The sequence below is a fragment of the Brachyhypopomus gauderio genome, chromosome 3 (genome assembly GCF_052324685.1).
Source record: "Brachyhypopomus gauderio isolate BG-103 chromosome 3, BGAUD_0.2, whole genome shotgun sequence".
Classification (NCBI taxonomy): domain Eukaryota; kingdom Metazoa; phylum Chordata; class Actinopteri; order Gymnotiformes; family Hypopomidae; genus Brachyhypopomus; species Brachyhypopomus gauderio.
This window is the reverse complement of record NC_135213.1, coordinates 10,915,983-10,936,123: the sequence shown is the minus strand read 5'-3', so window position 1 is coordinate 10,936,123 and position 20,141 is coordinate 10,915,983. Positions and strand designations below refer to the sequence as shown.

Below are 20,141 nucleotides of genomic sequence, written 5' to 3'. Positions count from 1 at the left end.
AGGGCTCATGAAAACTATGAACTTGGACAGATTCAAACCACAAAGTGAACAAGAGTCACATAATGACCACATGAGAATTTTTATTTGCTCATGAGCTTTCTAATAGTGTGCAGTCTGTAGTAAATTTATCAGTTATAGGAAAAATGTTTTCTGCATTAAAACCCACTATCACGACTTTGATTCTAATGATAAATGATCAATAAAACTATCAATGAGCCCCTAGGTAGCTTTCAATAGCGTTGTAAGCGCCCACCTCTGGCCAAACGTGGGTAAAAGGGAGGAGTCCGAACGGGCAGTCTAAAAGCATGAAGCAGGTCTCGACAGTCTGAAAGAAACCCATAGAAGGCAGGGAAGGGATACTGCAAGGGTCCGGTTGTAGCAGTGTAGCACTCCTTTTGTTATCATCAACCTAGTCGTTTTCAGTATTTCCACATCACCGAGGCGAACTACAACTGCCTCGCACGTTGTACTTTGCGATTGTGGTATTGGGAGGACAGTGTGTGGCGTAGTGTTGACACTGGAGACAGCTCTCTGTGTTCAGGCGCTCGCTTGTTTTCTCCTTGGCCAAAAAAGTAGGTAAGCGAAGAAATGCCATCCGTACGCGGCTCCATCGCCACGCTGGTGGTGCTCGTTCTCTGTCGGGTGGAGGAGATCGCAGAAGCGTGCAGCTGCTCGCCCGTCCACCCTCAACAGGCGTTTTGTAACACCGACATCGGTAAGTCGCCTAGAGCTATAAAAATGTCCTAAAAAAGCTTCAGTCTGTGAAGTGCGATGTGGCGTGCGTGTGTGTTTGTTTTCCTACTGTTATTTTCATCTTGAAGTTTGGTCCGTTACCTGAATGCTGATTACTGCGTAGTTACTTTAATACCGGTTATTGTATGGCGTTGACATTAGGCTACGTTTTAAAATTATTGTATTATATCTGTATATCAATATTCTGTCTATTCTATATGTAATTGCAGTTAAATCGATCTGTTGTTTTATATGATGATGATGATAATGAAAAAAATGATGACTCATGATTATTATTATTATTATTATTATTATTATTATTATTATTATGTATTCTGCATTGTCATTTTTGTAACCCTCTGGATTTTTCTTTCAACCCACAAATCAAAACTTACTAAACAGTTTTTTTTTTAATCATCCAAGTGATTTTAAAGTATCTGATAACCTTCAGTTATGGCAGTAAACTCTGAAGCAGCAAGAAGCAACATCAAATGCAGCATGCTAATTATAGACGTTTTGTTTTAATTACTCAAACTGTTTGCCTTAGGGTTCGATGCAATCTATTGGACTTGTACAGAGAAGTGTCTTGGTATGAGGGTTCTGTGATGAGAGGGTTGCCAGGTGCTGTGTTTCTCAGTCTTTTATCTTGACTTCCTTCATTAGTAAACTTATCCAGAGCACCATCGTTTATCAAAGCTCGCAGCCCAGATGAGTCAAGATGGCACTTCAGGGTCCTGCATGACAGCTAGTGTAAATCTCCACACTTCCAAAATAAATTAACTAAAACTCATTATCTATTTATATCTGCCCTCTCTATCCTGTTCCCTATGTATGAAACAAACTCAAGCTTCAAAAGCAGGTCTCACTGACACCTTTTGTATAGAACTTGGAGGATGAGATACTTAGTAAGCAGCAGTGTATTTGCCATTTAGAGTACAGGTACTTTCTTGCTAGCGTTCCTGATGAAAGAGCTGCCTGTCATGTGGTTAGGCCATGAAGCTGGTGTTTTTATATTCCTTAACTGCTGTGTCAGTGGTGAACAGGATTCCGTTCAAATAGCAGAACCCAAACAACATGACACATTGATACCATGCTGCAGCTATGTTTACTCACACTGATTCACCCATCTAGCTGTGGGCAAACAGTTAATCAGTGGTCACTCAGAAGTGACGTTTATGTGGCCTTGTTAAGAACTGCCCTCTAGATGGTGAGTGGGGCTGCTGTCTGAAGCTTGCATGAAGACCTTTGTTGCGGTGCAGTGTGAGACACTGTGTAAAAAATGGCAGGAATGCTTTGAGTCCCACTGGGACTTTCTCCACCCCACTCACTCTTAATTCACTGGGACATTGCTGTCTAGAGACGCTAACCTAAGATACTGCCAACAGCTGGAATAGGACCCAAAGCTTTGCTGTGAGCTGGTAAAATAACACAAGGCAAATGCAGACCGCCGGGCTCTCTCTGATTGTGTTTTTATAGGGCTCACTGGGTGTAGCATGATTAAAACCCCACCCCGCCTTCAGAGAGGAAGTTAAACCATCTTTGAACATCTGACATCTGGCTGACAGTTTTAGATGTGCCAGAGAGGAAAAAGCTATGAATGCAGAGGACGTTTCAGAAATATTCATGGCATTCTTCAAACAGTGAGAAAAGCACTCTCTTCCTCTCTCGATGCTCCACCCCTCCCTTGCCTCAGCTCACTGGCTCTGAACCAGGGCCTCTTGGATCAGGAGAGAGGGTTTTTTCCATCTATTTGTGAAAGGTTAACTTCTGTGGCTGTGCTCTGAGGCTCACTGCTTTTGTGACTTTGAACAGCACTGAGCGGATTGTTCAGTGCGTGAGTGTTTTTACACGAGTGTGGGGGCTTGCCTCATTAATACCGTGTCAACAAGCAAGTCAACAACAGTCGTGTAACAACCAACCTTAATATTAATGGACTCTGGTTTATGGGCACGAAGACTGACAAATTGGAATCACTGGTGTCATGTTAACTTAACTTTCGCCTTCAGATGAGTCCATTTAAAACAACACAATTCATTGTTATTGGGTTCATTACTGAGCTCACAATTCACTCTTACTGTGTCATGGAAAAACATGTAAGGACAACAGTGGGGCAGACAGTCTTGCACTGGGAACAGCAGGCACTGTTGTGTGTCTGTGTTTTTATTATTTTATGAGCTGTTAAAATCTGTCATCAGTGGCACAATTTAAAAAGGCTTTTTGTTTTCTGTCTAAAGAACTATTGGCATACAACTACTCATTTGCTATAATAAAACAGGTGACGTGAACGAACCATTTACCAAGTGTGCAGTAATATGAGGAAATGTGGTGAGAAAGCTATCTATTTACAGTTTGTGCACAGAAACATGGGGACAGAAACATCTGTCACTGTTGTTTATATTAGATATAACCGACATAATAATAATTTGGTCCAGTGTAACTGAAGCATTGTTAAAACTGTTCATTCTTTTTATATAAACAAGTTTGTGTAGATTCTGCAAAAAAGTTAATCTGTCCAGGCCAATCTGTTCTGGCTTCTTTTAATACACTGGTCAATATGTTCTAAGTGCTACAATCCTCTGGCCTGCCCCCTTTAGCAGCGATTAAGTGAGCTCTTTGATTTTAGCCTGGTCTAAAGACAAAGCCTTTAACAGCCATGTGTTCTAAGAGTTGTGAGTTTAAGTGGTAGAGCAGGCCTAGTCAAAAAAGGAATAAAAAAATCAAAGTGCTGTTGTGTCTCTGCTAAATTAGTTCTCAGGTGGATGGATGCTTTGTGATATCCCTCTTGTTCACGTCCTGGCTTACAAAATCATTGTGTTTATGTTAAAAATATTTAATTTGCGAATCATTTTAAAGTTACATCAATGCTCTTAAATGTCTGAGACTATAAAAAGCAAAAGACCTCAAGCACTAGCTTTCATTTTTGCCTTCTGAGTCTCATGCAGTGAGAAGTGATTTTATATATATTTTTTTACACCTGGTCTAGCTTGTTAATGAAAGATGGAACGGTAACTATTTATTGCACCTATTTGTGGTAAAGAAAATGACTAAAATAGACTGTTACAGGAAACAGAAATTTCAGTGGGAGTCATATCTGCATCGAGGGTAGCTGAAAGCACAGAATTTATGACTGGGACACAGTGTAACCATTGGTGTGTACTAATTTTACATGTGGTTTATGTGCTGTGTAATCTTTGGAGATTTCCATAAGACCGTGTGGCTTTAACAGCTAGATGAAAAGCTCTTTCCCTTCCTGCATACTCTGCCCATGGCTTCCTGGACCCTCCAGTTCTCACAATCTGTGTGTGCCGTAGTAAAAACTGGGAAATGAATGACATTCTAGACTTTGTCAACAGAACCTCACTCAACTTCATGTTTCTCCACATCCTCCCTACGCCCCTCTCGTGGTGTGTGCACCTACACTGAGGCATGGGTGCTCCGCAACCACTGGATGACCAGCACGGTCATTTTCCATGGTGGTTAACCCCAGGGTCTAATGAAGTTGGCTTTTTACTTAGTGACAATGCAGATGAAACCATCTGGCTGCAGTTTCACCATGATTCACACCATATCTCATTTTCTTAAGCATAGCGAAACTACTGTTAGAATACGTTTGTAAAGATTAAGAAACAAATGTGTCTAGTTCTAATTCGTACATTTCATGATGGATTTAATGGTGAGAGGTGACTGAATAATGCAACTCAGAGTTTCATAGAGTCAGACTTTTGACTGGCATAAAATATGTTTCCAATCCACTTACAAGGTCTCGCATGCAACAAAGCAATGTCAGAGACAAACACCGTTAGCCAAAATAAGTGTTACTTCTTGACATGGTAAAGCAGAAGCCGATCAGTGCATCAAATTTTAAGAGAGTGGATTTAGAGCAAGGCTAAGGGGCCAGGTGAATGAACTCCTATCTGATTTTCATATCATTTAGCCATGGTTAATACATCAGCAATACACTTACTATTGAACCAACCCAAAACATCTACACTTCTCTTTAAAGACTAAATACTCATAGTTTTGTAGAAAAGCAGACACGTCAGACTTACTTTAAGTCTGTTTGATTTAAGACAACATAGTGTACATACAGAGCCCAAACCACAAGACAGCTGATTGCACAGTGAGTGTGTATTCTGTTTTTGGTTTGCAGCGAATGTTTTAAACATGACTTAATGAGGATCTACGGTTCAATAAATTATCCAGCCACATGTAAAGGCTCATTTGCTGTGACTGGCAACGATCCTTCACCATTTCACACTGTGAAGAATGAAAATGTGGAGTGAAGAGGAGATATTGAATTTCTTTTCCGAGTTGTTTGGAGATATAGTACATATGATTTTGCTTTGATCTGCACTTACCCCTCTTATACATAAATGCCCATGTTGCCAAAGTTGTGATTTCATTCACATGCAAATGACTTACCAACAGGTAATTTTTGGTATTGATTCAATGACTCCAAGGGTGAGTTGAACAGTTTTGCATTCAAAACTGGTCATGATTGCTAAAAGCTGTGGAACGGACATTCAGGATGTGGCTAGCACTCGTGGTGGGTGTGTTTTCATGGAAACTGTGACACTGTGATTATGATATGGGCATATGTAAGAGAGTGTGTAAGTCATCGTCTGAGGGGGCGGGTGTTGTGGGTTATGCTCGATTATTGGGGAGCAGGAATGTGGGTCAGTCGGAGAAAAGAGCTGAAGAAGTGAGAATACGGTGGGGACTTGCCGTTGTGGAGAAATGGACTAAGAATGGTGCATCGTGGGTAAATGTTTCATCGGCCGCTGACTTGAGTGGTCATTTTAGAATGCGGTTGGTGGCATTCTCTTCAAAAGGATGTCAATGACGACACCAAGTCTGTGCGCTCGGCATGAACCTTGGCCAACACTGACGTTTATAGCTATTGTTTTGAAAAGCTATGGCAGCTATGACATGATAGACAAGAGAGCAGTTGAATTAGGATTTACAAAACTAGGCAAAAATGAGCACATAATGCAGAGCAGGGAGTTTTAATAGCATTGAACAAGGGTGAATGATGAACAATGTGATGGACTAAGCAGAATATTAGAGTGTACTGTACTGTTTTGAGTGACCTGTAGGCTTAAAGAAGAAAGTTTTACTCCACAAAGTTTTTTTTCACTCCACAGACTGAAAGGGAGTGAAAAAAGAGATTAACTGCTGTAGGAAATAGTTTTAACCAAGTTTTAATTTGGTAGGACTTTCCTGTTTGTAACTTGTACTTTTAGCACCTTACCATGCCCAGGTCTGCACACAGAGGAAGCGCTGACATACACAGAAAAGCATGGAGTGGACGCTCGTTAACTTTAAAGAGCAGCGAAGCCTTCATACTTGTGTCTTTTCCAGCCCATAAAGTGAACCCATGGGTGAGGAATGATAGCTGCAACTCCAGCATAGTGTGTACATGCTCACATGTGTGCATGCTTGCCCTTGTGTGTGTGTGTGTGTGTGTGTGTGTGTGTGTGTGTGTGTGTGTGTGTGTGTGTGTGTGTGTGCGCGCGTGCATGCTTTCCCATGTGTGTGTGTGTGTGTGTGTGTGTGTGTGTGTGTGCGCGTGTGTGTGTGTGTGTGCATGCTTGCCCGTGTGAATGTGTGTGTGCATGCTTGCCTGTGTGCATGCTTGCTTGCGTGTGTGTGTGTGTTTTCCTTCCACTGGTTATTTTATGTCTTTGCATGCTATATCCCTAGCCTCATATTTTCCATGGTGAGCAAATACTCTTTAAAAATGGCAGCTGTTGCACACCATAGCACCACAGAGTTCTTTCTGTTCATCTCCCTCCATCTCTCTTCCCTCTGTCATTTACTTTCTTCTTGTCATTCCTTCTCACCTCACCTTTTAACACCTTCGTTTGTAATATGGCCTTTTCTAGGTTATACCCTGTCAATATTCCACAGCCGTCTGTACTCCATCTCCTCACAAACGAGTTCCCAAATGCACTAAAACACACTGCACTGCTGAAGGACACAGCAGATCCCTGCAGCTGTTAAGCACGAACGCAGAGGAGACAGGACCACACTTAAGTGAGACAGGACCAGACTTAAGTGAGGCCAGAGATCAGTAGCTCCATTTACGTCATCATAATCGTCTGCTGACCTGAAACCTATTTTACAGATTTGACTACAATACTGAAGGTGTAGGGAGGAGGTCTAGGATTTGATGAAACAGTCATTGGTCTACTTTGCAGATAACTCTCATAAAAGGCCTGGCTAAGAAGCCTTTTGGTTAACTATGTCTGGGACTGGAATTCAAACGCAAACCAGTAACATCTTTGTTCTCTGTTGTATTGATTATTTAATTAATATCCATTGCCCAAGTGTTGAGCTTGCATGTGTAGTGCAGTTTTCATTGAAACCACAGCATTGGGTTTAGTTCAATATTGTAAACTAATACTATAAATGAATATGCATAAGCAGAAAAAATAGGCCTATCATTTGAGATGTAGACTGTTTTGCTTATATATGAGCTACCTTTTGTATTTATGTGAAAAATACCTACTGTTATCCCAAAAGATATGTATACATGCTTGGATTTACTTTAATTTGGTGAATATATATTTACATATGGAACATTCAGTAGCTGAGTAATCCAGGGAAATTAGAAAAGCAAGACTGCTGTCAGTATATCACTAGATTATTAGTAAATGTTTCACCAACTTTCAGACAAGTTTACCCAGACAAGCTGGCCCAGAGAAGGTTACCCACGAGGAAAGCATTAGCTTCTAATTGTTTCCATGTTTGTTAGCTTGGCAAACATGTACAGGACCAATAAGTATACAACATCTGATTCACTGTTCTTCATGCAATAGTCATACTAAGCATGACTTTCATTACCTAATAATTCATTACATTATTTCATTAGGCTGCCACATCTACCTCTATAAAGATTTTCTCAAACAAGCTTCTGAAAATCTTCTGTTGCTATATACTTCAAACAATATTGCACATCAGCCCTACTATCTCAGTAGTAGTCTATGCATTCTAGTAGGACAAGGCACTGAACAGCCACCCTTATCCAATACAGATTACAGGTAGGTTTCAGACCTCAGAGCCAAGCTGCATGCTTGACCACTTCAAATCCAGCACAGGGTAAGAACACTGCTCCTGAAACATCTGCTCAAATGGGCTTGATCAGCATTTTCAAAATCACAAAAAAAATCACAGCATATGTCTGACTAATTTCACCATACTTAAGGTTTAAGAGGGTGCATGTGGGTGTGTTTACATGTCTGCTAGGGTGATTGCGTCACTGTTTATTCTTGTGTGTATAGAGTGCTACCATCACTGGTTTCCTGACACATAGACTTTGGTGTGGTGGAGAAGGGTGAGGTAGTGCAACTGTTGAACCCATAGTTGTAGTTTCAGTAGCAGGAAGAAACTGCTCACATGACTCATATAGTGTGTTATATTGGGTGGTGTAAGCAGTGTCCCCGTCAAAGCCCCAACCCACCCCTGAATTTAAAATAGTGTGCCACTGCTTAAACTAGCTGTGGGCAGAGAAGCGAGCTCCTTTGCTTAGCTGTTACAATATGACACTCTATGGTAGTTTTGCAGAGTGGAGTAAAAACCAGTTAGAAAAAAAAACTATCAAAGAAAACAAGGGATGATATAAAAAGCTGCAGAATGAATGAGTCAGCGGAAGGCCGCCGTGTTGTCTCCTCCTGCGCAGGCGTCTTTCCCACACGTCGGCTGACCTGATGAAGATGAGATGGCGAACCCTCAGCTTGCTAGAAATGGGATTTGTGCGTCTGTGTGAGCGCAGAGACCGCACACCACTCCTCAGACAGAGAGACAGACAGAGAGAGAGACAGAATATCTCTTACATAAAGACAAGGGACAAGATGAGGAGTGAACTTGTGCTGTGATGATTTTCCTGACCTATATTGCATACCTTGTGGCAAATGCATTTAAGTGAATTATATATCTTTCGTTTATCTTATCTGGAGGCTGGGAACTCCTTTTTTGAAATGGTATTAAAAGGTTTTTTGTAATTATGAATGGACTGTTTGTGTTTTTCTGTCAAGTAATCAGGGCTAAGGTGGTAGCGGGAAAAGAGGTGGATGCCGGGAATGATGTTTATGGCAACCCCATCAAAAGGATCCAGTATGATATCAAGCAGATCAAGGTGAGGGACTGAGTAGTTTGATCTTTTCCTTTTGGTCATGTTTACTTCCTCGTAAATTTTCAACATGTAAAATAACAGTCTGTGTGTGTATATGCTTTCCCCCCCCATATCACCAGATGTTTAAAGGACCAGACCGTCACATTGATATGATCTTCACTGCACCATCATCTGCTGTGTGTGGGATAACCATGGAGACCAATGGGAAGAAGGAGTACCTCATCTCAGGTACGAGGGCAGAATTTCGGCAGCTAGTCTCAGCTCGAGTTTTGTTTAGCGAGACCTAATATGTCACATTCAGGATGTTTAACCATCAAGCCCAAACCACAGTGTGCTATTAGTTCCTGGATAGTAGCAAAGTGTCCTGGGACGGTCCAAATTTGTTTTGCAGTTTGAAGGGGCAGCCACAGGCTGAGCTGAAAGAGTTGCTGAACAGACAGATGAGAAAAGAAAAGGTCATGAAAAGATGAACACAGACATCCTCTGGTTTCTCCATCTCAGACTGATTCAGCATTGCCCAAATTACAGAGTGGATGAGGCAGAGGGCTGCACAGGGTAGCAATTGCCTTTAAAGCTGAAGTTTTAGGGGAGGAGGGGGTAGCATCATGGGAGAAGTCTGATGTTGTAGCGCACAGTAACTGCTGAAGTTGGGGTTTCAAAGCACACGTTCCGGTCTACACACAAGACGGACACACAGCAGAGGAGCTACAGCAGATCGGAAAAGAAGAACAATGTTCTGATGAGGCGTCTTTTTCCTTTGCCGTGTTTGTCCTCTTTCCGTAAAGTTCTGTAAATATCTTTTTGTGTTTTTCATTGTGCCTTTGTGGTGTTTTCAACTGATCTATTTATCTAACCTCTATCAACATCATAATACAAACTGACCTTAAAATGGAACACTTTGATTCAATAAGATTTTGGCTTTCATTTGTCAACTTTTGACAGTTGTTTTGTCTCCCTGGTTTCACAGCTGTTACTATCAAATTCTGCTTCCTATTGTCTGAAGCTTCTTCGCCCTGTTATGGCTACATATTATTTTGTCTGACCCGTGCACTCCAGGCAAGGCAGATGGCAATGGGAAGATGCATGTGACCCTGTGTGATCTCATCATGCCCTGGGAGTCCATGAGTGCCACCCAGAAGAAGAGCTTGAGTCAACGCTACCAGATGGGCTGTGACTGCAAGGTGATCCACGTAGCGGTTCTGTCCGACTTGTGAAAAGGGGAACTAATCCATCCTGCTCCTCTTAGATTCCAAACATCGAAACACGGCATATCCCACTTTCTACGGGCGTGTTTCATTGTGTGTGTCTATGCTTCTGGGTTAAGAAACTTCTATTAATAAGAAATTCTTCTGCAGAAGGTTCTAAAGGTGAAAATCCAAAATAACCTTAAAGAACTAGGGAACGTGTTATATATTTTTTAAGTGTGTATTAGGCAATATAACCTCTGCTCAGAAACAAACTGAATTGGTGTGTCAGTCCTATCTGATGAAGTGTGGTCATGGTCCTAATATCTCAGTGAGTGCACTTGGTTCACAGCCTGTTCTAACAGAATAGGCCACCATTGCTATTCATGTAGAGTTAAATATAATGGTACAAGGATGGAAAATTTGCAACTGTGTATGATTTTGTGTATGAACTAAATGATGAGAATATGATGTAACTAATTCTAGTATAGGCACCAGACATGCTGTGTCCCTGGGTGCTGAAGGTATAGTATATTTAATAGTTTTCTCTTAGGATGAAAGCATGTAGCACATCTATAGCCTTAGACACCAATGCCTACCCTGGAGCTTACCTGAATTGAATGATCTAACACCTGTTTAGGTGCGTTCAGAATTAACTCTTTATTTTTCTGAGTGCGGTATTGGTGTCAGTCAGAATGTCCTGATTTGTGTGAGACCATGTGGTCTATATTATCAAATTTGGGTCTATGTAGAATCTGTTACTGCAGTATAGTGATCCACCATAAACCTAAAATGCACTATACTTAAAATCCACTATAACTTAATATCTTAGAACAACCAAGCCAAAGATACAAATTATAAAAACTATGGCTCTTCCTCACTAAACAGCATTTCTGCTCACTAGCTAGACTGCGCAAACTTGGGGAGGGTGAGAAAGTAGAACTCAGGAGCATGTGAAAAGGGAACGGGCCGTTAACGGTAAAGCTCATGAGGACAAACCATTTTACATTCTAAGAGGAGAAATTCTGGTGAAATAAATTGTTAATTTACTAGACTTTGGAACATGTTTATATATGTACATTGCATGCTCAGAAGAACCTAATTAGAAACAAACACTGATTTTGGTTCAATGGGGGTTCAAAGGAGAAGACTTTGTGCCATAAATAGCGTGTAAAATGCATCGCCTTGTAGTTACCCACTGTGTTTTTGTTGTGACCAGATCACCCGCTGTGCGGCTTTCCCGTGTGTAGTCAGCACCCCGGAGGAGTGCTTGTGGACGGACTGGGTGACGGAGAAGATTATCCATGGACGCCAGTCTGACCACTACGCCTGCATCAAGAGAGGAGATGGTTCGTGTGCCTGGTACCGTGGAAGTGCTCCACCCAAGAAAGAGTTTCTGGATAACGAGGACCCATAATGTAGTCCTACACCTCTCTTTATTGTCTGATCTGAAGTTCTTTAAAATGCCATGTTAAAGATCCAACATAGGTCAGAACAAACTAAAAGAGATAACCACCAAATTGAAGTGTTATAGTACAGATTATTTTACAGTCATCATTAGATATTGGAACATGACAGTGGAACTGGTCAAATGATGATGTAATTTCTCTTTCTAGGCTTGCAGTCAAACCCCCACCGTTATATGACGGACAATCTTAATTTGTGAGCACTTTCTGCCCCTAATAGCGCTTAATCTTCCCCTTATTTTAAAAGGACTGAAATGGCCTCCAAGTCTTGCAAAGCTGCAGACTTTTGCAGACTCTCAGCTCATTTCACATCTACACTTTGTTGAGACTTTGTCCAAACCCCAAATAGAGACAGCTAAAATATTACTCTTGCTTAGTGTAGTTTCCCATAGCCGTGCCAGTTGGTCCAGTCAGATAAATGGTGAGGCAGGACTTCCCAGATAGTTCAAAGATAAACTGAGACTAAATGAAGAGCATTAAAACAGGCAGTTGCATGGGTTTTAGAAAAAGAAAATTAGAGACCAAAGTTAATGTCGCTCCACATTGATTTGTGAGGGACAAAGGAACTTAGTTTGCTGCTGACCAAATTCCAGAATGTATAACAAAAATATGGGGACAAGGCTTTTTGTTTTTCACAGAAGCAGAAGCTTCTTTGCTTTTAACCACAAACTAAGGGATTTTAAGCCCCTGGTAGGAAAAAAGAAGGAACGATAATACAGTACCTCAAAAGCATTGAAACACTTGCTTGGCAGGATGCGTTTAGTTCCTTCCTGATTTGGTATATATTGTGTAATGGAAAGGAGTCTGCTTGCCTGGCGTCCTTATTTCCTTGTCAAGTGCTTCTTCTCTCCTCTCTGGTTTTGTTTATGGCTCTATACATGTAGTCTCTCCCTTAACTACGTGTATATATTTGTGTTGATGTTTTTCGTTTGTTTAGATATCTGCTTTTTGAGAAGTCAATTCTCTGACATCGCTCTTGTTCCTGATTGAACTTTGCACTTTTGTGGGAATCTCTACAGGAGGATTGAGTCCTCTTTTTTCAGGATTTGTAACTCTTCTCTTTCCCCTTCTCTCAGAAGAACGTCATTTAATGCGTTCGTGCTTTTTTTTGCAGATGTTTTTGTGATGTTTCTATACGACTTAGGATAGTGATTCTGAGAACTCATTAACAAATGTTTGACAGGAATTTTCCGGTCATGTGTTGTTGCGTGCTATCACCCTCTCAATATCTTGTTAGCTGACTTGCAATAAGAATGAGTTTCATGGGACTCCCAAGAGGTAGGCCTATGTAAGACTTTAGTTGCCATGGTAATGGGTAGGCCCCAGGTTGCCCCACAGTTACTATGCTGATCAGATTAACATGCAAAGACGCAGTTCTATAGCATACACGTTTTCTTCTGCTTTGGGAAGAAGAAAATGAAGACAGGTTTCTTCCATCTGTGAGGTTAATAAACTCAGTTTGTCAGCAGTCTTAAGAAGGCACAGTGAATTATGTTGTTGCAACCATCCCCTGATTGGGCACTGCCAAGTCATGTGATAGACAGAGTAAGGTATGATCTTAGTAGTTGCTAGGCATTTCATCAGGGTGAACCATGTGCCACAGTGTGGTCAGACTGAATGAGGGAGAGAGGGAGAGGGGAGACAGAGTGGACCACTGAGGAACGAAGGAAAACAAACGTTTTTAGCGGGTTTTGGACAATTGATGAAGTGACAATTGATGAATATTTTTTTTAGTTGTTGTTGTTTTTTGGTATTGTGTATGGGGCAGTTCATTTTCATGGTACTTCCAAAACTGTATAAAATCAACATGGTGAGGGTATGCCAAACAGAAAGGAGCAATGATGTGGGTTTTATTCAAATGTATTATTTTTTTCTGTTTTGTCCAAGCCAACCAACTTTGAGAAGGTCAGAGCTTAAGTGTTTTTGGAGGTCTTAGCTGCTTCCCCCGTTCTAGAGGAGGTGTGCATTAAATTAAAACCTTTATCAGTAATCTCCTTTTCCTCTTACCCTTTTAGAATTTGCCATAAACAAGCTTGAATATCTATGAATACTTAAATAAATCTACAAGGGTAATGTTGGCAATGTTCAATATGCATCATGCTATATCCGCTTAACTGCTTTGTATTAAATGTAATGGAATATAAATGGCATAATTTAAATGTTTGTTGTTGCCATGTTTCTACATTTTTTACTGTGTCATTACCTTTTGGTTCATATTGTGTGTCATTTTTACTAGTCTTTGTCTTTCTTGTAAACATTTGCCGAGAGTGCAGTAATGTGAGATCTCTTGTGTCAACCTCACAGGAGAACAGCGATGAGAACCAGACTATGCATGTCTTTGATGCTTTGTGTAATTCCTGTGTGGACATTCACTTGATGGGCAAACATACAGTATTATCTAATAATAAAAAAGTTAAAGACTATGAGCCTGTCTGTCAGATTGTACAGTTTACAGTATGTTCCTGACCTGTCTGTCTTATCCAGTTCCTGAACATACAGGTTGAATGAACTGCACTCTGCATGTTGGATTTGCAGGTATAAACATCCCTGAGCTGCACATGTCTGCAGCACCACTTGTACACTTTCAACACTCCCGTTGAATTCCCTCCAAAGAGCAGGTCACTAGCAGCCAGCCAGTTGCTCAAGAAAAATATTGCTCTCATCTGCTTCCCAAATGTTTTTCACAGGACTTTCAGAATGATCCTCCTTGGCATGAACTTTTTCTCTAAAGGACATTTTAGGCACATGCAACTTCCACACCACAGCAGTTATTCTGAGCACGACTTCAAATTATTATAGAGCCGACACTTCCCCCTAGAGATGAGATTGTAATACTGCATCCATATCAGTATTGCTGATGTTTCCCTGCTAAATTTTAGAAGCCGAGTAAGCAGTTCAGAATAGAGCATGAGGGCATATCAGTGTAAACTGTGCCTGCATTTATTTCACATTTGATAATGAAGATATGCAAAGTATGCATCAAAATGTGCATGCATTGGTATTAGGGCAGGGAAAAACTAGGATATAAGGCTCCAAGCATACAAGTTTAATATATGCAAGGCACATTCTGAAGGATCTTGAATAACACTTGAAAATTGGTCATTACATCTTGTATGCCCCTACCCTCATCATACATGTGGCCTTATACACCCACACACTGTAGCCATGTCATCAATAACCCACTGATGAACCACTAATGAGTACTAGTAAATATTTGCATGCACAGTTTCAAGTACTGATTTGAGAATTAAGGCTTAAAACCATCAAATATAAATTTTCCTGAGACTGGTATACTGAGAAATTACATCAGTTCCCCTCTCTTACTCATAATAAAAGAATGGTTCAAACACAGCTTACTCAAGACTTGCTGCCTAAGGCTGATTACAAGCATCAAGAAATGCTTATTGACCAACTTTAGCACATTTGTCCTGTCATGGACATCTTCGAATAGTTAAAAAAGGATCCAATCACCCACTGTAAACGATTTGCATTATAGAAAATAAATTACAATTCCATTTGAGGCAAAACATTTAAATCATTCCATTAGTGCTACCAGTAACATACTGTGTTCAGTTCCAGCTCCAGACCCAGCTTAGCCAGGCCTGGTGATTAGCATTCCACAGCTGGCTTGGAGCAAAAGACCTGGAGATGGAACAGAACGAAATAGCAGCAGAGACTGGCTGAAGGTTTCGTGAAGTGTCCTGAATTCAAATACTGCTAAAGTAAACTGGGGGGGAGGAGTGGGGGTCACAAAAACACTCCTCATATAAGTAAGAAATGAAAACTCTGGTCCTGCACAAAACTGCTCCAGCTCAGAGAGATCATGTTCCTCAAACCAGGAGAAATGGACAATCAAATGTTCAAGTATCATAAGCCCTTGTTGAAGTAGACACAGCTAATGCGGTCACCATACTGGGAGATGATGGATTCTCTCAGGTCTGGCTCCAGCTTAGACACAGCCATAGAGCTGAAAAACAAAGCACACAGCATCACAGTTCCTCCCAGTGGGGCCGATGGACAGTATAATCTATACTGTGATATTAGTGATTTCACCAAGCTTAATGTGTTGTTATAATAATCTTGGATTGCCAAGTCTTACCATCGCTGCGGAAACAGTGAACAGGCTGCAGGCACCATGAAGACCAGGCTGAAGAGAGAGTGAGGAAAGCCAATGTTATTTCACATTTTTTCATAACCATTTACAGAACCAAACTGATATTTGACACTATGTAAAATAACTACAGCAGCAGCCAATAATACTAAACAGCTGCACAAAATAATATCACTCAAACTTGAACTCAAAGCACTTACAATACTCCCACCATCATCACTTGCAAAGGTGCATGGAGAAATGTGATTTTCTGTAAATAAAGAATATACATTCACAAATAAAGTGTCAATAACGGTGAAAGTTTCAGTGTGAAGCCCCTGCTTTGCATAAATATTTCCTGACAGTTCAATGACACAGGATGTTGCCTACCTGCATAAATCTGTGTTTTTCTAGCCTCTGCATTATGATGGGGAGGATGACTGTAGGAAGATCAACAGGTCCATGACTTGGTTGGTTTAGTCATTTCCATAAATATACAGTGCGTCTCTGTCTTATCAGTCATGTAAGTGTTAGTATTCACCAAAGACCAGAGGCATGGCCCCTCTCAGAGTACCTGACCTCTCCTCTGTCTCTGTGTACACTTACTCATGCCTGGCGCTGCCATGGTTACACGAGAAATGACCACCTGTGTGATGCCCTTGACTGCAGCTTTCTGTGGCACATGGGGAAAAGGGAATGGGGGTTCACTATCTGGCCCATTCACAAAGGGCTCAGCCAGGTTACAATGGTATCAGTACTTAAAACAGTTCAGCGTCAGTGTTTAATCTATAATTCTAATCTACATTTCTGTTCTGGTCCAGCTCCAAACACAGAGCCTGTCGATTAAGGACTTGGGAGTCTTGGATTTACTTCGAACTTGGACCAGTGCTTGCCAGATAAAACACGTTCTACAAAGTGTGTCAAACGTGATCTAGAGATGCAGCACCTAAACTGGAGGTTTTAGAAGTAGAGGAAACATTCTGACTGATAAGGATCTGTAAAAGGCCAGATTCAACACAATTTCAGTGAAATGTTTCTAAATAATTTAAAACAGTTCAAAATAGTTAATGGTCAAATGGTTTTCCAGTGCAGATTCCCAGCACCTTCATTCATTCTCACCTTAAGCATTTATTCTGCTAAAGCTCTTACTTGCAATTTCAGACATATTTTCAGGCACAAGTACCACTGTTCCCAAAGCACCTATCGGCTGGGCCAATCACAATGCCTGTGCCATTACTCACTCGTGATTGGCCAAGTGTGTTGCCGTTTTCGTCTGTGACTGCGATGCCATTCAGGACCTCCCTGCGTGTGAAAGAACACAGACGCGCTCAGCCAAGTGTGTGCGGAAGACGAAGACGCGGTATAATGGATATGAAATGCAGCACTCACTGTTGTCTCATCATAGGGATGTTCACGCAGTTGGCTGCAGCCACCGCTACAAACGGCACCCAGCGAGCCACCAGAGGCGGGGCTTTCTGGACAGAACGGCAAATAGCTGCACAGTGAGCCATTAAGACTCCCATTTCTATTGGATAATAAAATGACTGGGTAATCAGCAGTGTCTTGAGTAGCAAGTGCAAAGTGTTTATTAATCTGTCCTTATCTATGCACGTGCAGAGTGAGAATACCTTGGTGTAGAGGTTCAGGCCCACGGCAGTGGCCAAGGCTGTGCTTGTGGCTGTGACATAAGCAACGCCGATCTGTCTGGAGGAAGATGAGAGACGTGCACCACCCATTCATGCACTGCACGACTGCAGGGTAAACTACTACACACTGAGATTACATCAAATCTGTAAATCGCCACTGAAAAAAATAGTGCAAAACCATAGCTTTACTTGGTAGTGATGGGGGAGGCAGCGTTGCGGTTGGTGTAGTTAACCAGAGCGTTGAAGGACTGATTTACCCACTGCCAAAACACCACCGCAGGTACTGTCCTGGTGTGCAGACAACAGTAATTAGCATCATTAGCAGACATCATTTGCATAAATGAATGCCATCAGTGCAGCTCTCTTCAAATATATAAATTTCTTATGACCAATTTAACCTTTGGCATAATTGCCAATGTACTACTTCGCTGTTTAAAATGCCTAGCGACTCAAACTACACTATATAAGTATGAATGCCCATGTGGGTACCTGTAGAACTGTAGCATGAAGCCAGTGATGGCCATGCCTCCAGGCACTTGAAATGACATTCTACCAATCAGGTTCATCCTGTCCCCAGAGTCAGGGTGAAATGCTGAGTCATATAGCTTCTTAGCATAGTGCAGCTGTTCCACAGTGGTACCTGGAGGGATAAACCCTGCCCTAGAGACACAGATGCAGAAAAAAACACATGCAGGAGCAGAAGGAGAAGGAGAGGAATAAAGAGAGAGAGCAAAGAGTGAGAGAAAGTGAGAGAGAGACAGAGCACAACAGAATTGCTATCCAATATACAGACATTAGAGTCTGTGTTTCATGGGGGAAAAAAAAACGAGAAAACCACCGGTCTAAGTAAATATATGCAATCTTCAGAGAATGAAACAAGTTTGAAAATCTACTGCCAAAACACAGCCATACTTCACACTGGATCTCTTAAGTTGCCATATTGTCAATTGTGATTTTCACCCCAATCTAAATTTGTCCTCTGCATTTTCTCATCTGTGTGGTGTAAAAAAAAAAAAACCACACACACTAGTGATCACTAGGGGACTGTGAGTGAGTACACACACACACACACACACACACACACACACACACACACACGTGATCATTATCACTAAGGAGCTGTGGTACCCTAGTCCGGCACCTGGGGAGCAGTTGGAGTTAAGCGCCTTGCTCAAGGGCACCTCAGTCATGGCCTGGGGCCAATCGAACCCTCCGGTCACAAGAGCGGTTCCCTAACCATCAGACCATGAGTGCCCCCTGTTGACTGAGCTCATGTTTGTTCAGTTTTTAGTGTACCTGCAGCTCTCCACCATCACCTTGGCTTCATCCAGTCTGGACGTAGGCAGAAGGGCAGTGCGACAGTCCGTGATGTTGAAGAAATGCTTGAGACGGCCCACGAACGTGGACTGATCCCAGCGCGAGGCATCGATATCAAAGCCGGCCGGAACCGCCATGGTGTGCTCTGCTGTGCCACAATATTAAGTGGACAGAGCACAGCAGAACATGATGGAACTGAAAGTGTTGAATTCAACCCAAAAAGACTCTGTGCAAGTTCTATATAAATATGCAGAAATCTTTCTAGATTTGAAACTTTTTTGTAGCTTTTTTAAAATAGGAATCTGCTGTTAAAAGTACATTGTTGGTGTAAGTTGGTCAGTGCACATACAGTTTGGGAGATTTTACATGCATTTTGAAGGATAAATGTGTTTACAAATAACTTATTTACCAATCAGATCTGACAACCAAATATTTACTAATGACCTAATTCATTTTAATATAGGCTATCAGTATTTTGATTTATTTGGGTTCTTCCATAGCTCATCATTGGAGTGCAGTCACGTGTGGTGCAGGAAGTACATTAAACATGGCAGGTCTGATCCAGTGAAATAATAATAAAACAGGAGAAGCACAAAGTTGAACTCTGAACTGTGTGATGGGTGTCACAAGAGTTCATAAACAAGTTCACAGAATGCTGACCAACTTACTTATTGACCAGCTGAGTGTGAGTGAGTTCGAGCTGGTCACAACCTGTTAGGTTTGCTCAGCCCAGTCAAACACAACACTCCCTATGCACCTTGTTATCTCTTAGACTGCATTTAACCTAAATGCTATATCCAAAGATTTAAGGTATTATTATGCAAGAAGGGAATATAGAGATGGTTATTGTACGAGATTTGTTCCACTCCTAGACAGATCACAGCTCCAAGACACCATGCTGTGCTGTGTGTGCTAAGATAATCCGCTAGCTAGGTTCTACGTTTCATGTTGGACCAATCTGTCATTGTTTTTGCCATGATCTGCAGAGCAATATAACTCAACAACGAATAAAACTGCGTTATAAACAACAAAACAACAAAACACACAGCGTTAGCTAGCTAACAAACACAATTAACAGGTTTACGTTGCTGCAAGTTGTTTTGTAACCATTCGCTAGTTCTGACCACTTCGAAAGTAGCTCCATAAATCCAGTACAATCATTACTGATCGCGAAAGTAAATCCAAATACAAGCACTTACAGTATAACTGGCTACTGTAGTGTCCGTCTGGTGAACTGCAGGACGTGGTCAGATCAGACGCGCTGTGAGCGGAGACGCGTGACGTGTGGAGGGTAGAATATGGAACGCCATTTGGCTCAAAACGTCTAGAATGACGTCCGTGTTAACACGTCAAATTTGGACGTCTTAAGACGTACAAAAATGCCGTGTTAAGACGTTACTTTTTGACGTCTTAAGACGTTTTAACGTCTTAACACGACAAAATGTGCCGTGTTAACACGTAACTTTTGGACGTCTTAAGACGTTTAGATGTTTAGACTTCCATACTATTGGTGGCCGCCAATATACCCACCCCTTGTTGACGTAGGGCTTACGTTTTAGTCACATGGGCTCT

At 41.5% G+C, this 20,141-nt stretch overlaps 2 protein-coding genes across 3 annotated transcripts; one reads left to right on the top strand and one right to left on the bottom strand.

Moving 5' to 3' along the window:
* Positions 1-304: 304 nt before the first annotated feature.
* On the top strand, positions 305-13,939 carry timp2a (TIMP metallopeptidase inhibitor 2a). The gene is made up of 5 exons (XM_076999472.1): positions 305-715; positions 8,769-8,869; positions 8,986-9,094; positions 9,923-10,047; positions 11,270-13,939. The coding sequence occupies exons 1-5, from the start codon at positions 589-591 to the stop codon at positions 11,465-11,467; spliced, it is 660 nt and encodes a 219-aa protein (XP_076855587.1). The 5' UTR covers positions 305-588; the 3' UTR covers positions 11,468-13,939.
* On the bottom strand, positions 13,406-20,082 carry sfxn2 (sideroflexin 2). 2 transcript variants are annotated; one of them, XM_076999471.1, is made up of 12 exons: positions 19,769-20,082; positions 18,549-18,717; positions 17,742-17,912; positions 17,442-17,540; positions 17,235-17,310; positions 16,996-17,081; positions 16,848-16,908; positions 16,213-16,279; positions 15,997-16,046; positions 15,828-15,877; positions 15,616-15,663; positions 13,406-15,483 (listed from the first exon to the last, which is right to left on the bottom strand). In XM_076999471.1, exons 2-12 carry the CDS (start codon positions 18,704-18,706, stop codon positions 15,384-15,386), a joined length of 966 nt encoding a protein of 321 aa, XP_076855586.1. In that variant the 5' UTR covers positions 18,707-18,717; positions 19,769-20,082; the 3' UTR covers positions 13,406-15,383. The 2 variants fall into 2 exon arrangements, with proteins under 2 accessions (XP_076855586.1, XP_076855585.1); XM_076999470.1 differs by having other exon boundaries at positions 18,549-18,714; positions 19,769-20,081.
* Between the last annotated feature and the right edge of the window lie 59 nt (positions 20,083-20,141).